The following is a 14,550-nucleotide window of genomic DNA, read 5'->3' on the forward strand; positions in this document are numbered from 1 at the left end:
CCGATTCGGCAGTTTCGATTCTCCTATCATTCCGGTTTCTACTCCTTCAATCAAACCAAAATTCGATGGATTTTCCGTCAAGATTGGTGAGATTTCATGCGTTCTTGTTACTTCTTGCAACGACATCGTCGACGATGATGATTCTATGTTAGTTGTGCACGAAGATGATGAGAAATTGCAAGTTCTTGAACCTGAATTGAAGAACCGCTGCTCTGATTTCGTTGTTTCTGAAGCATCGGAAGACTTCGTCATACACACTGCTCCGATGAGATTGAGGAGCGCTGTTTACAGCGCCGCCGCCTTGAGGCCTTTTGACTCGTGGTTGTTCTTAGGAAAACAGCATGAACAACTTGTTTTCACCATCAACAATCAGATTCGTGTTTTCGAACCTCATGACGAATCAATCGTCGTTTTCGATCCCGGCGAAAGATTTGATGTGTGTTCACTGTTCTTCGTTTCCAAAACTCTCCAACAAATTCGATTTCGCTTGTGGTGGATACCTTGGGATAGAGGAAGGAAAATGGTTATTCACGGTGGCACATCTTCGAGACAGTCAAATTTGAAGAAGCACTTTTGGTTAATTGCATTTACAACATAGAATTACGTTTCTTGTTTCATGTTCTTAAGCTTTCCATAAGCATGTTTTGGAGAAGTTATTTTGAATCAGATTTTGGAAAAGTGCTTTTTTGGAAAGACGCGTTCGAAATAAGTGGTTTTGATTCAGCAATTGCGTTTGGACAATCGTAAGAATCACAGAAGTGCTTTTTCTGGAAAAACCGTTTTCAGCATCAATTTTTTGCATTGGTTCAGAAGCATATTTCCGGAAGCTTTTTCCAGAAGCTGTTACCAGAAGCATGTTTCAGAAGCATTTTTCCAGAAGCTGTTTCCAGAAGCATTCTTTGTTGTTCAGAAGCAGAAGCATACGTTGTTCAGAAGCTGTTCAGAAGCATTCTTTGTTGTTCAGAAGCATACACTGTTTTTGTGTTCAAAAGCTGTTTTGTGTTCCTCCCATTTTACTTCGTTACTTCAGTAAGAATAAATTGTAATTTTCATTATATTTCAAACTCAAATTGGTGAGTTTTCCAACTTTGAGTTTGAGTGGGACTATTAGAGTATAACGAATAAACCATAGTTAGGTTATATGTAAACTATGGTTAGTTAGTTAGCTAGCTTGGTTAAGAGTTAGTTACACAACAAAACTCTATATATAAGAACACTCATGTATCATTTCAGATATCATCTTTTATCAAATCTATTGATTCTCCTATGAGTCTCTATGGTTATCTACCACATGAATACTACTATGCTCTCTCTCTAACAGATCACTATGACCTTTATCCCTGGGATTCCATGATCCATAACATGCTGCATTGCATTTATCTTTTTGATGGAACATATATAATTATAACTTGGATGATTCCTTTCTAAATAGTAACACAATTATAGCTATGTTGCTTGTTGCTTATTGGATGAGTAAGATAATTATAACTTTGTTTCTTAACAGCGATCATCGATGTTGCTTGACATTGGTTAAAATTCCTTCCTTTCTAAATAGCATTTTTTTTTTTGAAACGGCAAAATTTTATTAACCGACGAGCCCGTGCGAGGTGCACTAATAAGCTCGGGTGGAGAAAAAAATACAAATAAGGGGAAATCGGTTGCCATTCTATCACCAGACTCGAACAAAAACCCCTTTAAAAACCACCCAAAACAAAAGTATCAACCCAAAGAGAAATACCAGCTGCCAAAAACAAAAAAAACCACTCCAGCTGAAGCCAACACACCAGAACAAATCTGCCTCCCTAAAAACAACACCAAAATGAAGCTTCCCATCAAAACAGGAGCTGCCATAATCGCCTGCCCCCTAACAAAAGAAGGAACCGAACCACACATCACTAACAGCCTACTAGGCAGACTCAGAACAACTTCCTCTGAAGCCAGACCGCCCTGCATACAAACAGCAGCCGAACAACCAGCAGGCACCCAGCAGAAAACTACCCGAAGCCACCAAAATCGTAAAAAACAAAACACCAGCAACAGCCTAGCACACTCTACAACTGATACACACCACCACCAGCAACTAATAGATCAACGAGCCAAACAAAGACGCGGATTCAAACACCATTCGTAATAAAGACAAGTCTCAATATTCAATCTTGCCAAACTCCATTGCCAAGCCAAAACTTTTATTTGATCCACCAATTCCACAACCTCCACCCTTCTATCATTGAAAATCCTTTCATTCCTAGCCTTCCAAACCCCCCAAACCACCGCATGCCAAATTAACCAAAACGCCTTTCTAAGCTTCTTTACTCCTACTCCTCTTGTCCAACCAAGCGTGTGAATAAAAAGATTAAGAGGAGTGATGAAATTAAAATCCAACCACCTCATCACCTCCCTCCAAATTCTCGAAACCCATTCACAATGAAGGAAGAGATGTGTCACCGATTCGTCGCAATCCTCACAAAACACACACCTTTTGGAATCCTCCACACCCAAAAGCCCTCTCTTAGCTAAATTGATTTTGGTCGGAATCCTATCAAGCAACATCGTCCAAGAGAAGGCTAACACCTTAGCCGGCGCTTTGGATCTCCAACTTTCCCGGAAGATGGTTTTTTCCACCTCATTCAACGGCACCTCAACATAAAAATGGTTAAGAAGTAAATTATAACACGACTTAACGGAAAAACCACCCTCTCTATCCGGTTTCCAAATCCAAGAGTCCGTACTAACCCTCATAACCCTTCCCTCCAACCGAGCCAAAAGTTGAACAACAAGCTCCCTCTCCCACACAAACAACGCCCTCCGCCAAACAAACCTCCACCTCACGCCCCCATCTTCCATAAACCACAAATCCCCCACCAACTCTTCTTGTGTAAGTGCTAAGGAGTAAAGACGAGGAAACACCTCCATCAAAGGCACATTTGACACCCACACATCCTTTCAAAAAGACGTCTTCCTACCATCCCCCACCTTCCTCTCCAACTCCCTATTAAACCACCGGACCTCCCCTAATCCCTCCATCCCCATAAGATCTTTCCACCAACGCGAAGAGCAAGACCCCCACATCTCTCCCTCCCTTCTACTTCTAACATTCACCGAGGGCCCATAAATGTCTTCAAGAACATCCTTCCACAAATTAGGCTCATCATCAAGGAGACGCCACCTCCATTTAGCTAAGAGACTAAGGTTGACCAACTTTATATCTCTCACCCCTAGTCCCCCTTGACATCTTGGTTGACAAACCTTCCTCCATTTGACCCAATCAATCTTCTTTTGCCCCCCCCCCCCCCCCCACACCGCCCCATAGAAACCTCCTTTGAATAGCTTCCACCTTTTTAATAACCGTAGCCGGCATCTTAAGGAAAGAAAGATAAAAAATAGGTATTGCATTAATAACCGAGTTTAAGAGGACAATACGGCCTCCTAAACTAACATACCTATTTCTCCAAGAGCCAAGTTTAGCACTTATTCGCACCAAAACCTGTTCCCACATGGACAACTTCTTAGGATTTGCTTCAATCGATAACCCCAAATACATAAAAGGAATCAATCCCACACTACAATTAAGAAACGTTGAAGCCATCTCCAAAAAATCCATCGGCACATTAACTCCCATAAGGCAACTTTTGTGAAAATTTATTTTTAACCCCGACACCAATTCAAACCCTCTTAACAACGCCTTAAGGGTCCATAAATTCTCAATAGAAGCTTCTCCTATACACAAAGTATCATCCGCATATTGGAGATGTGAAACCACCTTACCCCCTCTCTTGACCTCAAACCCCTTGAATAGATTCCGATTCACCGCATTATCCATAAGGCCACTAAAACCCTTCACCACCAAGAGAAAAAGGAACGGGGCTAACGGATCTCCTTGCTTAAGACCTCTCTTAATATCAATCTCTTCGGTAGGACATCCATTTACAAGAATAGACATACGACCCCCAAAGACACACGCCTTCATCCAAGCAATCCACTTCCCCGCAAAACCCACCCTCCTAAGCATATACTCCAAAAAATTCCCATCCACCGAATCATATGCTTTCTCAAAATCCACCTTATGAATTAAACATTGACGCTTCCGTAGCCTAGCTACCTCCACAACCTCATTAACAATCATAACCCCATCCACCAAATGTCTCCCTTTTAAAAAAGCCGATTGAGATTTTGATATCACCGAACTCTTCACCTTAGCTAGTCTTCCGGCCAACACCTTTGCAAGAATCTTATAAACACTACCCAACAACGAAATAGGTCTAAAATCTCTAAGAGAGGAAGGGCTTTTTACCTTCAGGATAAGAGTGACAAAATAAGATAAAAGGCACCTTGGGAGAACTTCATTGCCATAGAATTGGTCAAAGAAAATCCTCACTTCATTTTTCATAAGATACCAAAAGTCTTTGAAGAAAGCCAAATTAAAACCATCTGGGCCGGGACTCTTATTACCATCGCTTTGCTTTACTACCAACTCAATCTCCTCCAAAGAGAACGGGGAGACCAGAAAAGCATTATCTATCTCGGAGATGAAAGCAAAATTTACCCCATCCAACTTCGGTCTTTCCCACCCGGAACCCTCCACATGCCTCTTGAAGTAATCCACCACCACTTTTCTAATTCCGTTAACATCAAACACCCATTCGTTATCCACCTTGAGCGCCTTTATCCCATTACTATGCATTCTATTCTTCACACAACAATGAAAAAGATTGGAGTTTGCATCCCCCTCTTTGAGCCATTTGGATCGAGATCTTTGAAAAATCAAGGTTTCTTTACTTTTCCAAAGCCTCCAAAGTTCGTCAAATTTTGACTTTCTCACCTCCACTTCTTGATTAGTAAGAAGACCTTCTTCACATTTCCGGTCAGGATCCTCAATTTCCTCCCTTAATAAAGTAATCCTCATCTCCACATTACCATATTCCATTCTCTAATATCCCCTTTAAGCCCTCTCAACTTCCCTTTTAAAACAAGGCCCATCCACCCACTCCTTCCATGCCTCCTCCACGCCTCCTCCACCACACCCTTAAACTTCTGATTCTCCAACCAATGGTTTTTGAAGCGGAAAGGTTTAGGACCCCAATCGGTACTATCTCCCTTTAACACCACCGGGCAATGATCGGAGACATCTTTCGGAGTAGACCATAAAGAGATATTTCCCCAATACTCCCCCCATTCCTTCGAAATCAACGCCCTATCAATCCTACTCATCGCATTAGAATTATACCAAGTAAATTTCCGCCCCACTAGATTCACATCCTCCACTTCTAACGCATTTACTACCTCATTGAACAACTCTATCTCCCTTCTATACACCGAACCCGCCGCTTCAATAACCCCTCTTCTCTCTTCACGATGTAAGACGGAATTAAAATCACCAATAAAACACCAAGCTCCACCTCCCAGAGAATTTCTAATAAAAATAAGTTTATTCCATAAACGTTGTTTTCCCACCAATTCACCACAAAACATCTTTTACGCAAAGGGCCCCAATCTAAGCAAACACCCACAAGGCCTTCACACACAAAAGAGTAAACAAAAATCGAAGTGGAATTGCGCCAAATTGATAAAATACCTCCACTATTACCCTCTGAAGGAAGAAAGGCCCAACGAAAATCATCAACCCCCCATAAGTAACGGCAAAAAGACTCCGTCACCACCTCCTTTTTCGTTTCTTGAATAGCCAAAAAATCCACCCGTTTCTCTTTTACCAAGTCTCTAATCTTTTTACATTTCAACACCCCTCCCAAACCTCTTGCATTGAAGGAAAGCACTATCATTAAATACCATCTCTTCTCTCCCTTATACCTCTATTAACCACATCCACATCTTCCAATCCAATCAATCTTTCCACCACCGTACCATCCGACATTGTGAAAGTAATCTCGGCCTCTTTATCTACCTTCAACAAATGTTCCTCTTCCGCCTTTTTCCTACGTAAATCTCCCATAAGATTGGTCGGAGTTTCCGGCACTACCGCACCATCATCTTCAAAAAAAGCTTGCACTCCAGACGACAACGGCCGTGAACTACCCCCCTCCGGTATCCTATAAGAAACTTCCGCCGCTTGAGTTATAGCCACCCCCTTATCTTTTTTCTTATACCTCTTGCCATCTTGCCTATTCCCTTGAGTTACCATCTCCTTTAGATTCACACATCTAGCCGCTCCCAAGACAAGAGCTCCCTTCTTAGGCTTCTTAGCTTTAAAAGATCCCTTAGTTACTTTTGAGACCTCCTGAGATCCTCCTTCAGCAGAAACATTAGAGTTTCCTATAAAATCCACCTCTGGCCCATTTAAACTAGGCCCAACAGACAAAACCGGTGCAGCTTGTTTCCCAGGGTCCAAAACCGGACCATTCTTAGTCGGGTCAGCTTCCCCCACTCGCGGTTCAAACAAGGGTGGGTCCTGGATCAAAGTATCCAACCCAATGTCAATTTCAAAATTAGAAATCCTCCCTTTTCCCACCGTTGACAAATCTGTGTCTTGTGGCCCCACCTCTGCATCCCCTACCTGGTCAACCTCAACACCTACTACCACTAGTTCCTCTTCTATTGGCTGCAAAGCCAAGTTATCCTCCAAAGGTACAGCCTTGTACTAAGCACCAAAAAGGCTACAAAGAATAGGTAGCCTCCTCCCCCACTCCCCTGATGACACGTCATCACTAATGCCCTCAATAGTTGCTACCTCTGGACCAAGCAGCGCCCCCTGATGGGTCCCATCCACCCCATCCTCTAACTCTACAGAAGAGTCATCATCATCAGTACCCTCTTCACCGAAAAACACATCGCCGGTAACGCCATCGACACCACCGACCAGACCCTCCACCTCTAACATCGGCGACACCTCCTCTTCCTCCCAATACACTCTCTGCTCCCTTCCTACACCGTCTTCCTCCCACGCTTCCTCTTGGGAGTGAGAAACATCCTCCGCCACCCACACCTCAAAAATGGCACCCATCACCCTCAACCTCAGTTTTTGATTAATGAATCCTAATTGATCTGTAGAAATCAACAACCTCACCACATCCAGGCTCTTCCTCTCCGCCGTAGCCAAATCGAAATCCAGAAAGCCTCCTAGAAAATCCCCCATCAGCTTAAAGCATTTCTCTTCCCAAACATGTAGTGGAACACCTCTACATTGAACCCACACCCTTCTAGTTTTAGCCACCATGTTTGGTGACCAAGGTTTTACCATGACAAAATTTGCATCCCACCATTCTTTCTTACTCTCTCTAGCAGCCTCCAGCGTCCCCTCCTTACCAGAATGCAACAGCACCAGGTTTCCTCCCATATTTGTCACTGTAATCCCTTGTATTCCTTCCATAAACAACCCAACTTTAGGATGATGAAGAAAACCAACATGACACAACTTCAGTCTCTCTAGCACCTGCTCATCTGGCCAAATAACCAGCTCCGGTAAAGATGAGCCTTCCATCGGTTCCTTGCCTTTCATATTCACCAACATCTTCTTAAAAGAGATGTCTTTGTCCACCACTGTAGCATACACCACCGTCTTCTTACCCTCTTTCAGCACCTCTGTTCCGCCCTGCACATCCCTCCCAAAATGTGATAGATTAACCTTCAGTTTTCTATCACCACACCAAACATCAGTCATCCTGCCTTCAAGAGCCACTGGATCCTTCACTTCTTTGAACTTGACAAATCCAAATCTTCTACCATACTTATTGAGCTTGTTAGGTATAAAGACTTCTCCCACCAAACCAAAACTTGCAAAGATCTGCCAAAGGTCTCCTCTATGGACATCATCATTGAAGTTGGTCACAAAAAAGGATGTCGTAGATTGATCTAGAAAGTGGAACGACGGTAGTTTTCGTTTGTCTTTGCCGAAACTCTCTCCTCTCTCATTCTGTGAAACCCTCGTTGCCCCACTTTTCCCTTTCCCCTTTTCTCTCTCTCTCTCTCTCTCTAGATTCTCTCTCATCCTTTTGCTAGCTCTAAGCACTTACGACATTTATTTTTATTTTTTTTTTTATATTTTTTTTATATTATATATAGATTTGAAAACTCATGTGAGGTCGTCCAATTTTTGGCATTCTTTAAAGTTTAAAAAGTGAGGTTTAATAGTGAGCCATGGATTTAAGCATAAAGGTGTAATATGCAGTGATCCTACTCCAGTTAAAGTATATCCTAAGACATGATGCTTGCATTGCACCTATCATATTCTTTATCTTTTGTACATAGATTTTGCTAGCAGAGTCCACTACTTATGCATATTTTGAAAGTCCCATGAAATTTAAGAATAGTCTTGGACATGTTTATGTGTGACATCAATCATGAGGAGTAATCAAAATAACATATGGCACTGATTTTATTCTTCTTGGACATGTGTATAGCGCTGCCATGGCGGACTTTTGGACAACCACCATAGGAAATTTGTCAAGGAATGCCCGCCATCGCGGTGCAATAGGCCGCAATAGCGTGTTTATATGGCAAATTTTTTGCTTCAGCTATATTCCGCCATCCACCATCGACAACATTGCCTCTGCACCTTGACAGGTACGTTGAGGACCATATCTTCGTATTTTTGCCAAACTGCCAAACTCTAATAATGGTGTATGTTTGTCTATGGTATTTTCAAGATATGTACACTGTGATAACTAGGTTCTGGCTGTATATTATGTCGGTTTTATGTATTCTTGGTTACTGCTAACTAAGTTTATGTAACAATGTCCTCGTGATCTAACCTTATAATATCTTCTGCCTATTATTTCCTTATTATGTCGGTTTGTGGCTTGGCTTGTGGCTTGGTTTGATTTAACATTTTTGGAGTTGTTTGCTACCTTATTATTTCCTTTCTATTTAGTTGTTCGAACCGCTACCAACAAACTCTTCTTTCTTTTGAAATTTCATAGAACAACTGCTGTGAATATCCGGAAACAACCACTAAATACACTTTCATCTTGTCATAGCAGTCGCAAAATGATTTCCTCGGAGGAAAAGAACAGCCACCAGTTGCATGTACTGTTGTGTAGTGAGCTGATAGTTACTCGATTATTTGTGTACATTTCTTCAAACATGATGTGAATTGTGGGCACCTTTTTCTCACCATAAATCTTCACATTTGTCTCTGGTTTGACTAATTGAGGTTTGTTGTAATCGGCAAAAACTTAATTATGTTTTGGTGTAAACAAGTAAATATAGTTTAATTTAAAACAATCAATCTCCCATTCATATATCTAATCATTGTTTATACTCTAAAGATTGTAATAACTAGTTGTGTATAGAACAATTTCAGAGTATTTATGAAACTTTAAGTACGATGCAATTTTCTGAATATACAACATATATATGTGAGTGCACGCGCGAGCGCGAGCGTGCGCGCGTGCGTATGTGCAAGTTTGAACCCCCTTATCCAGGATCCTGACAACGCCACTGTAATGATAGGCACAACATTACTTTTGTGAAGGAGATCTAAAAGATTCGTATTTGTTTTGAGTTTTAAGGTCAACTCAAAGTACTCAACTTGCGAAAAGAGACAATTTGAGCCTCCAAGATGTTAGCATCTGATTAAATAAAAAAGAGACAATTCTTAAAATTCAAATTAAATATGTAGTAATATATAAATAATAATAAAATGAAGCACCTATTTCATATAAACACCATTTCATATGCATATTCTTTGGATCTATTGATCAAAATTTAGGATATGGTTTACTTGTGTTTGTTGGCCACAAGCCATGCAACGTGAACTTGCTTGGCACTGTTGCACAACCTCCCTTCATGCAAACAGTGGGAGGCCATTGTTGTGACAGGAGCAGATACTCGTAAACGGTTACTGAAGATGTGAATCAGAGCTATGCAAACACAAAATAAAATAAATTTGATTCTGAGAAAATTCATCATTATTATGACTTATGAGAGAATTGTTGTGACTAATGACTGACTATGACTATGCATGTAAAAATAGCCTTATGAATTAATTTTTTCCCCGGAATTATTGCCATGTATATGTGTAGGAAGAATATTTCTAGTCTAATTATTTAATATTAATAGTTTCTATAATATGTATTATCATCGATAATTCTAGTCTAATTTCTGTATGTGAAATACCGATAACCGGACACATTAATATTCCCTTTAATCAAGCATTGTTTGACAAAGCATATAAAATAGTTATTGCATTGATAAAAGAAACAAATTGTATTTCCAAAATAAAATTTGTTAACAATTCCTTTTAGGACACTCGTTAGCAAAATCCTAAAAAAAATAGTTAGGTTGTAAATACAATTCTTTGATATATTTGTAGACGTTAATTTATAGCTAGCAGAACAGTCACTGTTTCCTTACTATAGGTGGTTTTCATTTCCTGGCTATAAGTTCCAAAGATGTTAAGTTTCAATGATGAAGCTAAAACACTTGTCTATGTTTTATCAAGAAAAACAAAACACTTGTCTATGTCTCAATAATATATAGTGCTGGCTAAAACTAATGTGTGTGACCACTGACAACTGCATGAGCTCATCAACTTTATACTTTGAAATCGTAATAATGGTTAATGAAACACCTACAAAGCCACAACTACTATTATTAATAATTTATTTTTATTGTTGTTTATAAATGCATTATCCAACGAAGTACACATTTAGAGATTAAATGGTGGTTTGCTCGTCTCTAATTATAATAATTGTTACTTAGTATTTATTTGATAATACTTCGTCTTCTAATTTTTAAGTGATGTATTCAAAATTTAGATAATTTGACAAGAAACAATGTAATTAAATTTTTTGTGGTTATTATAAAAAATAAAATAAAAAAATATTGTTTATACTATGACTAGTAGTGTATAGAACAATTGCAACGTGTGTATGTAACTTTAAGTACAATACAATTTTATGAATATACAACATATATATACGTGTGTGTGTGCGCGCGCGCGTGCGTGTAAGTTTAAACCTCCTTATCCAGAATCCTGATAACGCCACTGTAATGTTAGGCACAACATTACTTTTGAGAAAAAGATCTAAAAGATTCATATTTGTTTTGAGTTTTAAGGTCAACTCAAAGTACTCAACTTGCAAAAATTTGCTCAAAGAATAAGTGTCATGTTTGTCCCATTCATTCTTCCAGAAATCTTCATCAATTTTCTTTAATAAATTTGGTCATTCTTTATGAAGTTGAGCCTCCAAAATGTTTGCATCTGATTAAATAAAAAAGAAACAATTCTTAAAATTCAAATTAAATATGTAATAATATATAAAATAATAAAAAAAAGAAGCACTTGTTTCATATAAACTCTTGTTGATATGCATTATCTGAATCTATTGAGAAATGGTTTACTTGTGCTTGTCGGCCACAAGTCATGCATGGCCGATGTTTTACCACAACCTCCCTTCATGCAAACAGTGGGAGGCCATTGCTGTGACATGAGCAAATACTCATATTTAGCTATTGAAGACATGAATCGAAGAACTATGCAAACACAAAATAAAATGAATTTGATTCTGAGAAAATTCATCATTGTTATGAGTTATGAGAGAATTGTTCTGTGACTAATGAGTGACTATGACTATGCATGTAAAAATAGTCTTGGGAATTTTTTTTCCCCGGAATTATTGCCTTGTATCTGTGTAGGAAGAATATTTCTAGTCTAATTATTTAATATTAATAGTTTCTATTATCATCAATAATTCTATCTAATTTCTATTTATGAAATACCGATAACCGGACACATTAATATTTCCTTTTTTCATGCATCGATTGACAAAGCATATAAAATAGTTATTGCATTGACAAAAGGAACAAATCGCATTTCCAAGACAAAATTTCTTTTAGTAAAATCCTTAAACGATTACCTTAGCGCACTCGTTAGCAAAACCCTTAAAAAATAGTTATGACGTAAATACCATTTTTTTTAATATATGCGTAGACGTTAATTTGTAGGGGTTTGAGTTTGAATCAGAGAATTTTACACTTTCACATTTATTGTGTGTGAGTCTAGTCGTTAGTTATTTGATTGAATAAAATAATTGGGATGTCGTTGCTTCTCCTTAATGCGTACCCTCTCTCCTGGTTTACCTAAAAAAAAAATTTGAATAAAATAATTAGAAATTTTGTAGTTTAATTAAATATAGTAAAATGAGAAGAGAAACTACTACTTAAAAAATTTGGTGTCTCTCTCTCTCTCTCTCTCTCTCTCTCTCTCTATATATATATATATATATATATATATATATATATATTAATAATTATTATAATATATAATTTATATAAAATGAGATGAGAAATTACTACTTAAAAAATTTGGTGTCTCTCTCTCTTTCTCTCTCTCTCTCAATATATATATATATATATATATATATATATATATATATATATATTAATAATTATTATAATATATAATTTATATATTATTATAATTATTAATAAAGTTAAAAGTCCATTAGAAAAGTTTAAAAAAATTTAAAAGAGACACTTGTGGATGTATTTGCAATTTCAATACAACAAGAGATTAATATGATAACAAATTAAGTACACATTTACAGATTAAATGATAGTTTTCTCATCTCTAATTATAATAATTGTCACTAAGTATTTAATTGATAATACTTCGTCTTCTAATTTTTAAGTGATAAATATCAAAATTTATAATTTGACAAGAAATAACGTAATTAAATTTTATGTGGTTATTAAAACAAAAAACATTGTATATACTATGAAGATTGTAATGACTTGTTGTGTATAGAACAAAATTAGAGTATGCATGTAACTTTAAGTACAATGCAATTTTTTGAATACACAACATATACAGTATATGTGTATGCGCGCGTGTGTGTAAGTTTGAACCCCCTTATCCAGGATCCTAAAAACGCCACAATATTACTAGGCACGACATTACTTTTGTGAAGGATATCTAAATGATTCATATTTGTTTTGAGTTTTAAGGTCAACTCAATGTCTTCAACTTGCGAAAATTTGCTCAAAGAACAAGTGCCATGTTTGTCCCATTCATTCTTCCAAAGATCTTCATCAATTCCCTTCAATAGAATTGGTCATTCTATATGAAGTTGAGCCTCCAAGATGTTAGCTTCTCAATTCTTAAAATTCAAATTAAATATGTAGAATTTATAAATAATAATAATAAAAAGAAGCACTTGTTTCATATAAATACCTGTTGATATGCATCCTTTGGATCTATTGGGCAAAATTTAGGATATGGTTTACTTGTGTTTATTGGCCACATGGCATGCAACGTGAACTTGCTTGGCACTGTTTTACGTGGACAACATCCCTTCATGCAAACAGTGGGAGGCCATTTATGTGACATGAGTAAATACTCGTAAATCAGCTATTGAAGACATGAATCAGAGAGCTATGCAAACACAATATAGAATGAATATAATTCTGAAAAAATTCATAATTGTTATGACTTATGAGAGAATTGTTTTGTGACTAATGACTGACTATGACTATGCATGAGTCCTTCAAAAAAAAAAAAAAAAGACTATGCATGAGTCCTATGATTTAAATTTTTTTCTCAGAATGATTGCCATGTATATGTGTGGGAAGAATATTTCTAGTCTAATTATTTAATATTAATATTTTCAATAATTTGTATTATCATCAATAATTCTAGTCTAATTTCTACCTGTGAAATAGTTCGACAAAGCATATACAAAAGTTTTAGATTTTTTTTAGTTATTTGATGTAAAAGAAAGAGAAATACAATCTTTCTCGTCCGAATTCTAATTTGATGAAATTAAGAGAAAATAAAGATGTAGAGACAAACATGACCTTATTGAATATGATAGACAAAATGACCATCACCACAAGAAAACTGCATTTTAGTATCGGTCAAAAATCCACTTTAACAGGGCTAAAACTGACGCTACACTGAATTAGTGTCAGACTAGCATCGGGGTCTGGCAGGCTAAAAAGTTGAAGCTAATTGATAGCGTTGGCGTCCCTAAGTTTGAGGCTAACATAATGTAACATCCCGCCTGTCAGTGTCTGAACTGTATCAGTCGATCGTCCCAGAGAACGTATTTTGAAAGAAAGTTAATGGAGAATATTTATTAGGTAATATCAGCTTATTGCAGAGTAAGTATCAGAGACGAATATAACACGCTTAAAGGCAAGGGCATTTTGGTAATTTCGCGTGGGAAGGATATTTAATTGATTTTATCCCAAAAATATCTCATTTCCAATTCTCTTTCTCTCTCTAAGTTGGGTTAAGCTTTTCTCTTCCTTCTCTCTACTCTTCTCCATCGCCCTCTTCTCTCACTCATTCCATCAATCATTCTCAAGTTCTTCTCTACCAAGAATCATGTCTTATGAGGTTCCTCAAGATCTTTTGTCAATAGAAGCTTGGGATTTGTTGTTGTCTCTACTCTCCCTCTTTTCCTCTTCATCAATATTTTGTGAAACTTCAACCACTCATGGTAAGCTTCTAACTTGTTCCCTTATGATCACTTAAGATTAAAGAAGTATGGATTGTGTTTGATTTCTCCTATTTCTCCTCTTGAAGAAGTGATTGGCAATCTAGGGTTTGGAAGAGGATGAGTGAAGCATGTTTTGGCATAAGGTATGGGTTCT

The 14,550-nt window shown here is 37.6% G+C and overlaps 1 protein-coding gene across 1 annotated transcript; it reads right to left on the reverse strand.

Moving 5' to 3' along the window:
* Nucleotides 1-2,088: 2,088 nt before the first annotated feature.
* Nucleotides 2,089-2,913, reverse strand: LOC146917973 (uncharacterized). The gene has a single exon (XM_085721971.1). It carries the CDS (start codon nucleotides 2,911-2,913, stop codon nucleotides 2,089-2,091), a length of 825 nt encoding a protein of 274 aa, XP_085578097.1.
* Between the last annotated feature and the right edge of the window lie 11,637 nt (nucleotides 2,914-14,550).

This window comes from Medicago sativa, chromosome 6, assembly GCF_051527215.1.
Source record: "Medicago sativa cultivar Bolivia chromosome 6, Bolivia_mono, whole genome shotgun sequence".
NCBI lineage: Eukaryota > Viridiplantae > Streptophyta > Magnoliopsida > Fabales > Fabaceae > Medicago > Medicago sativa.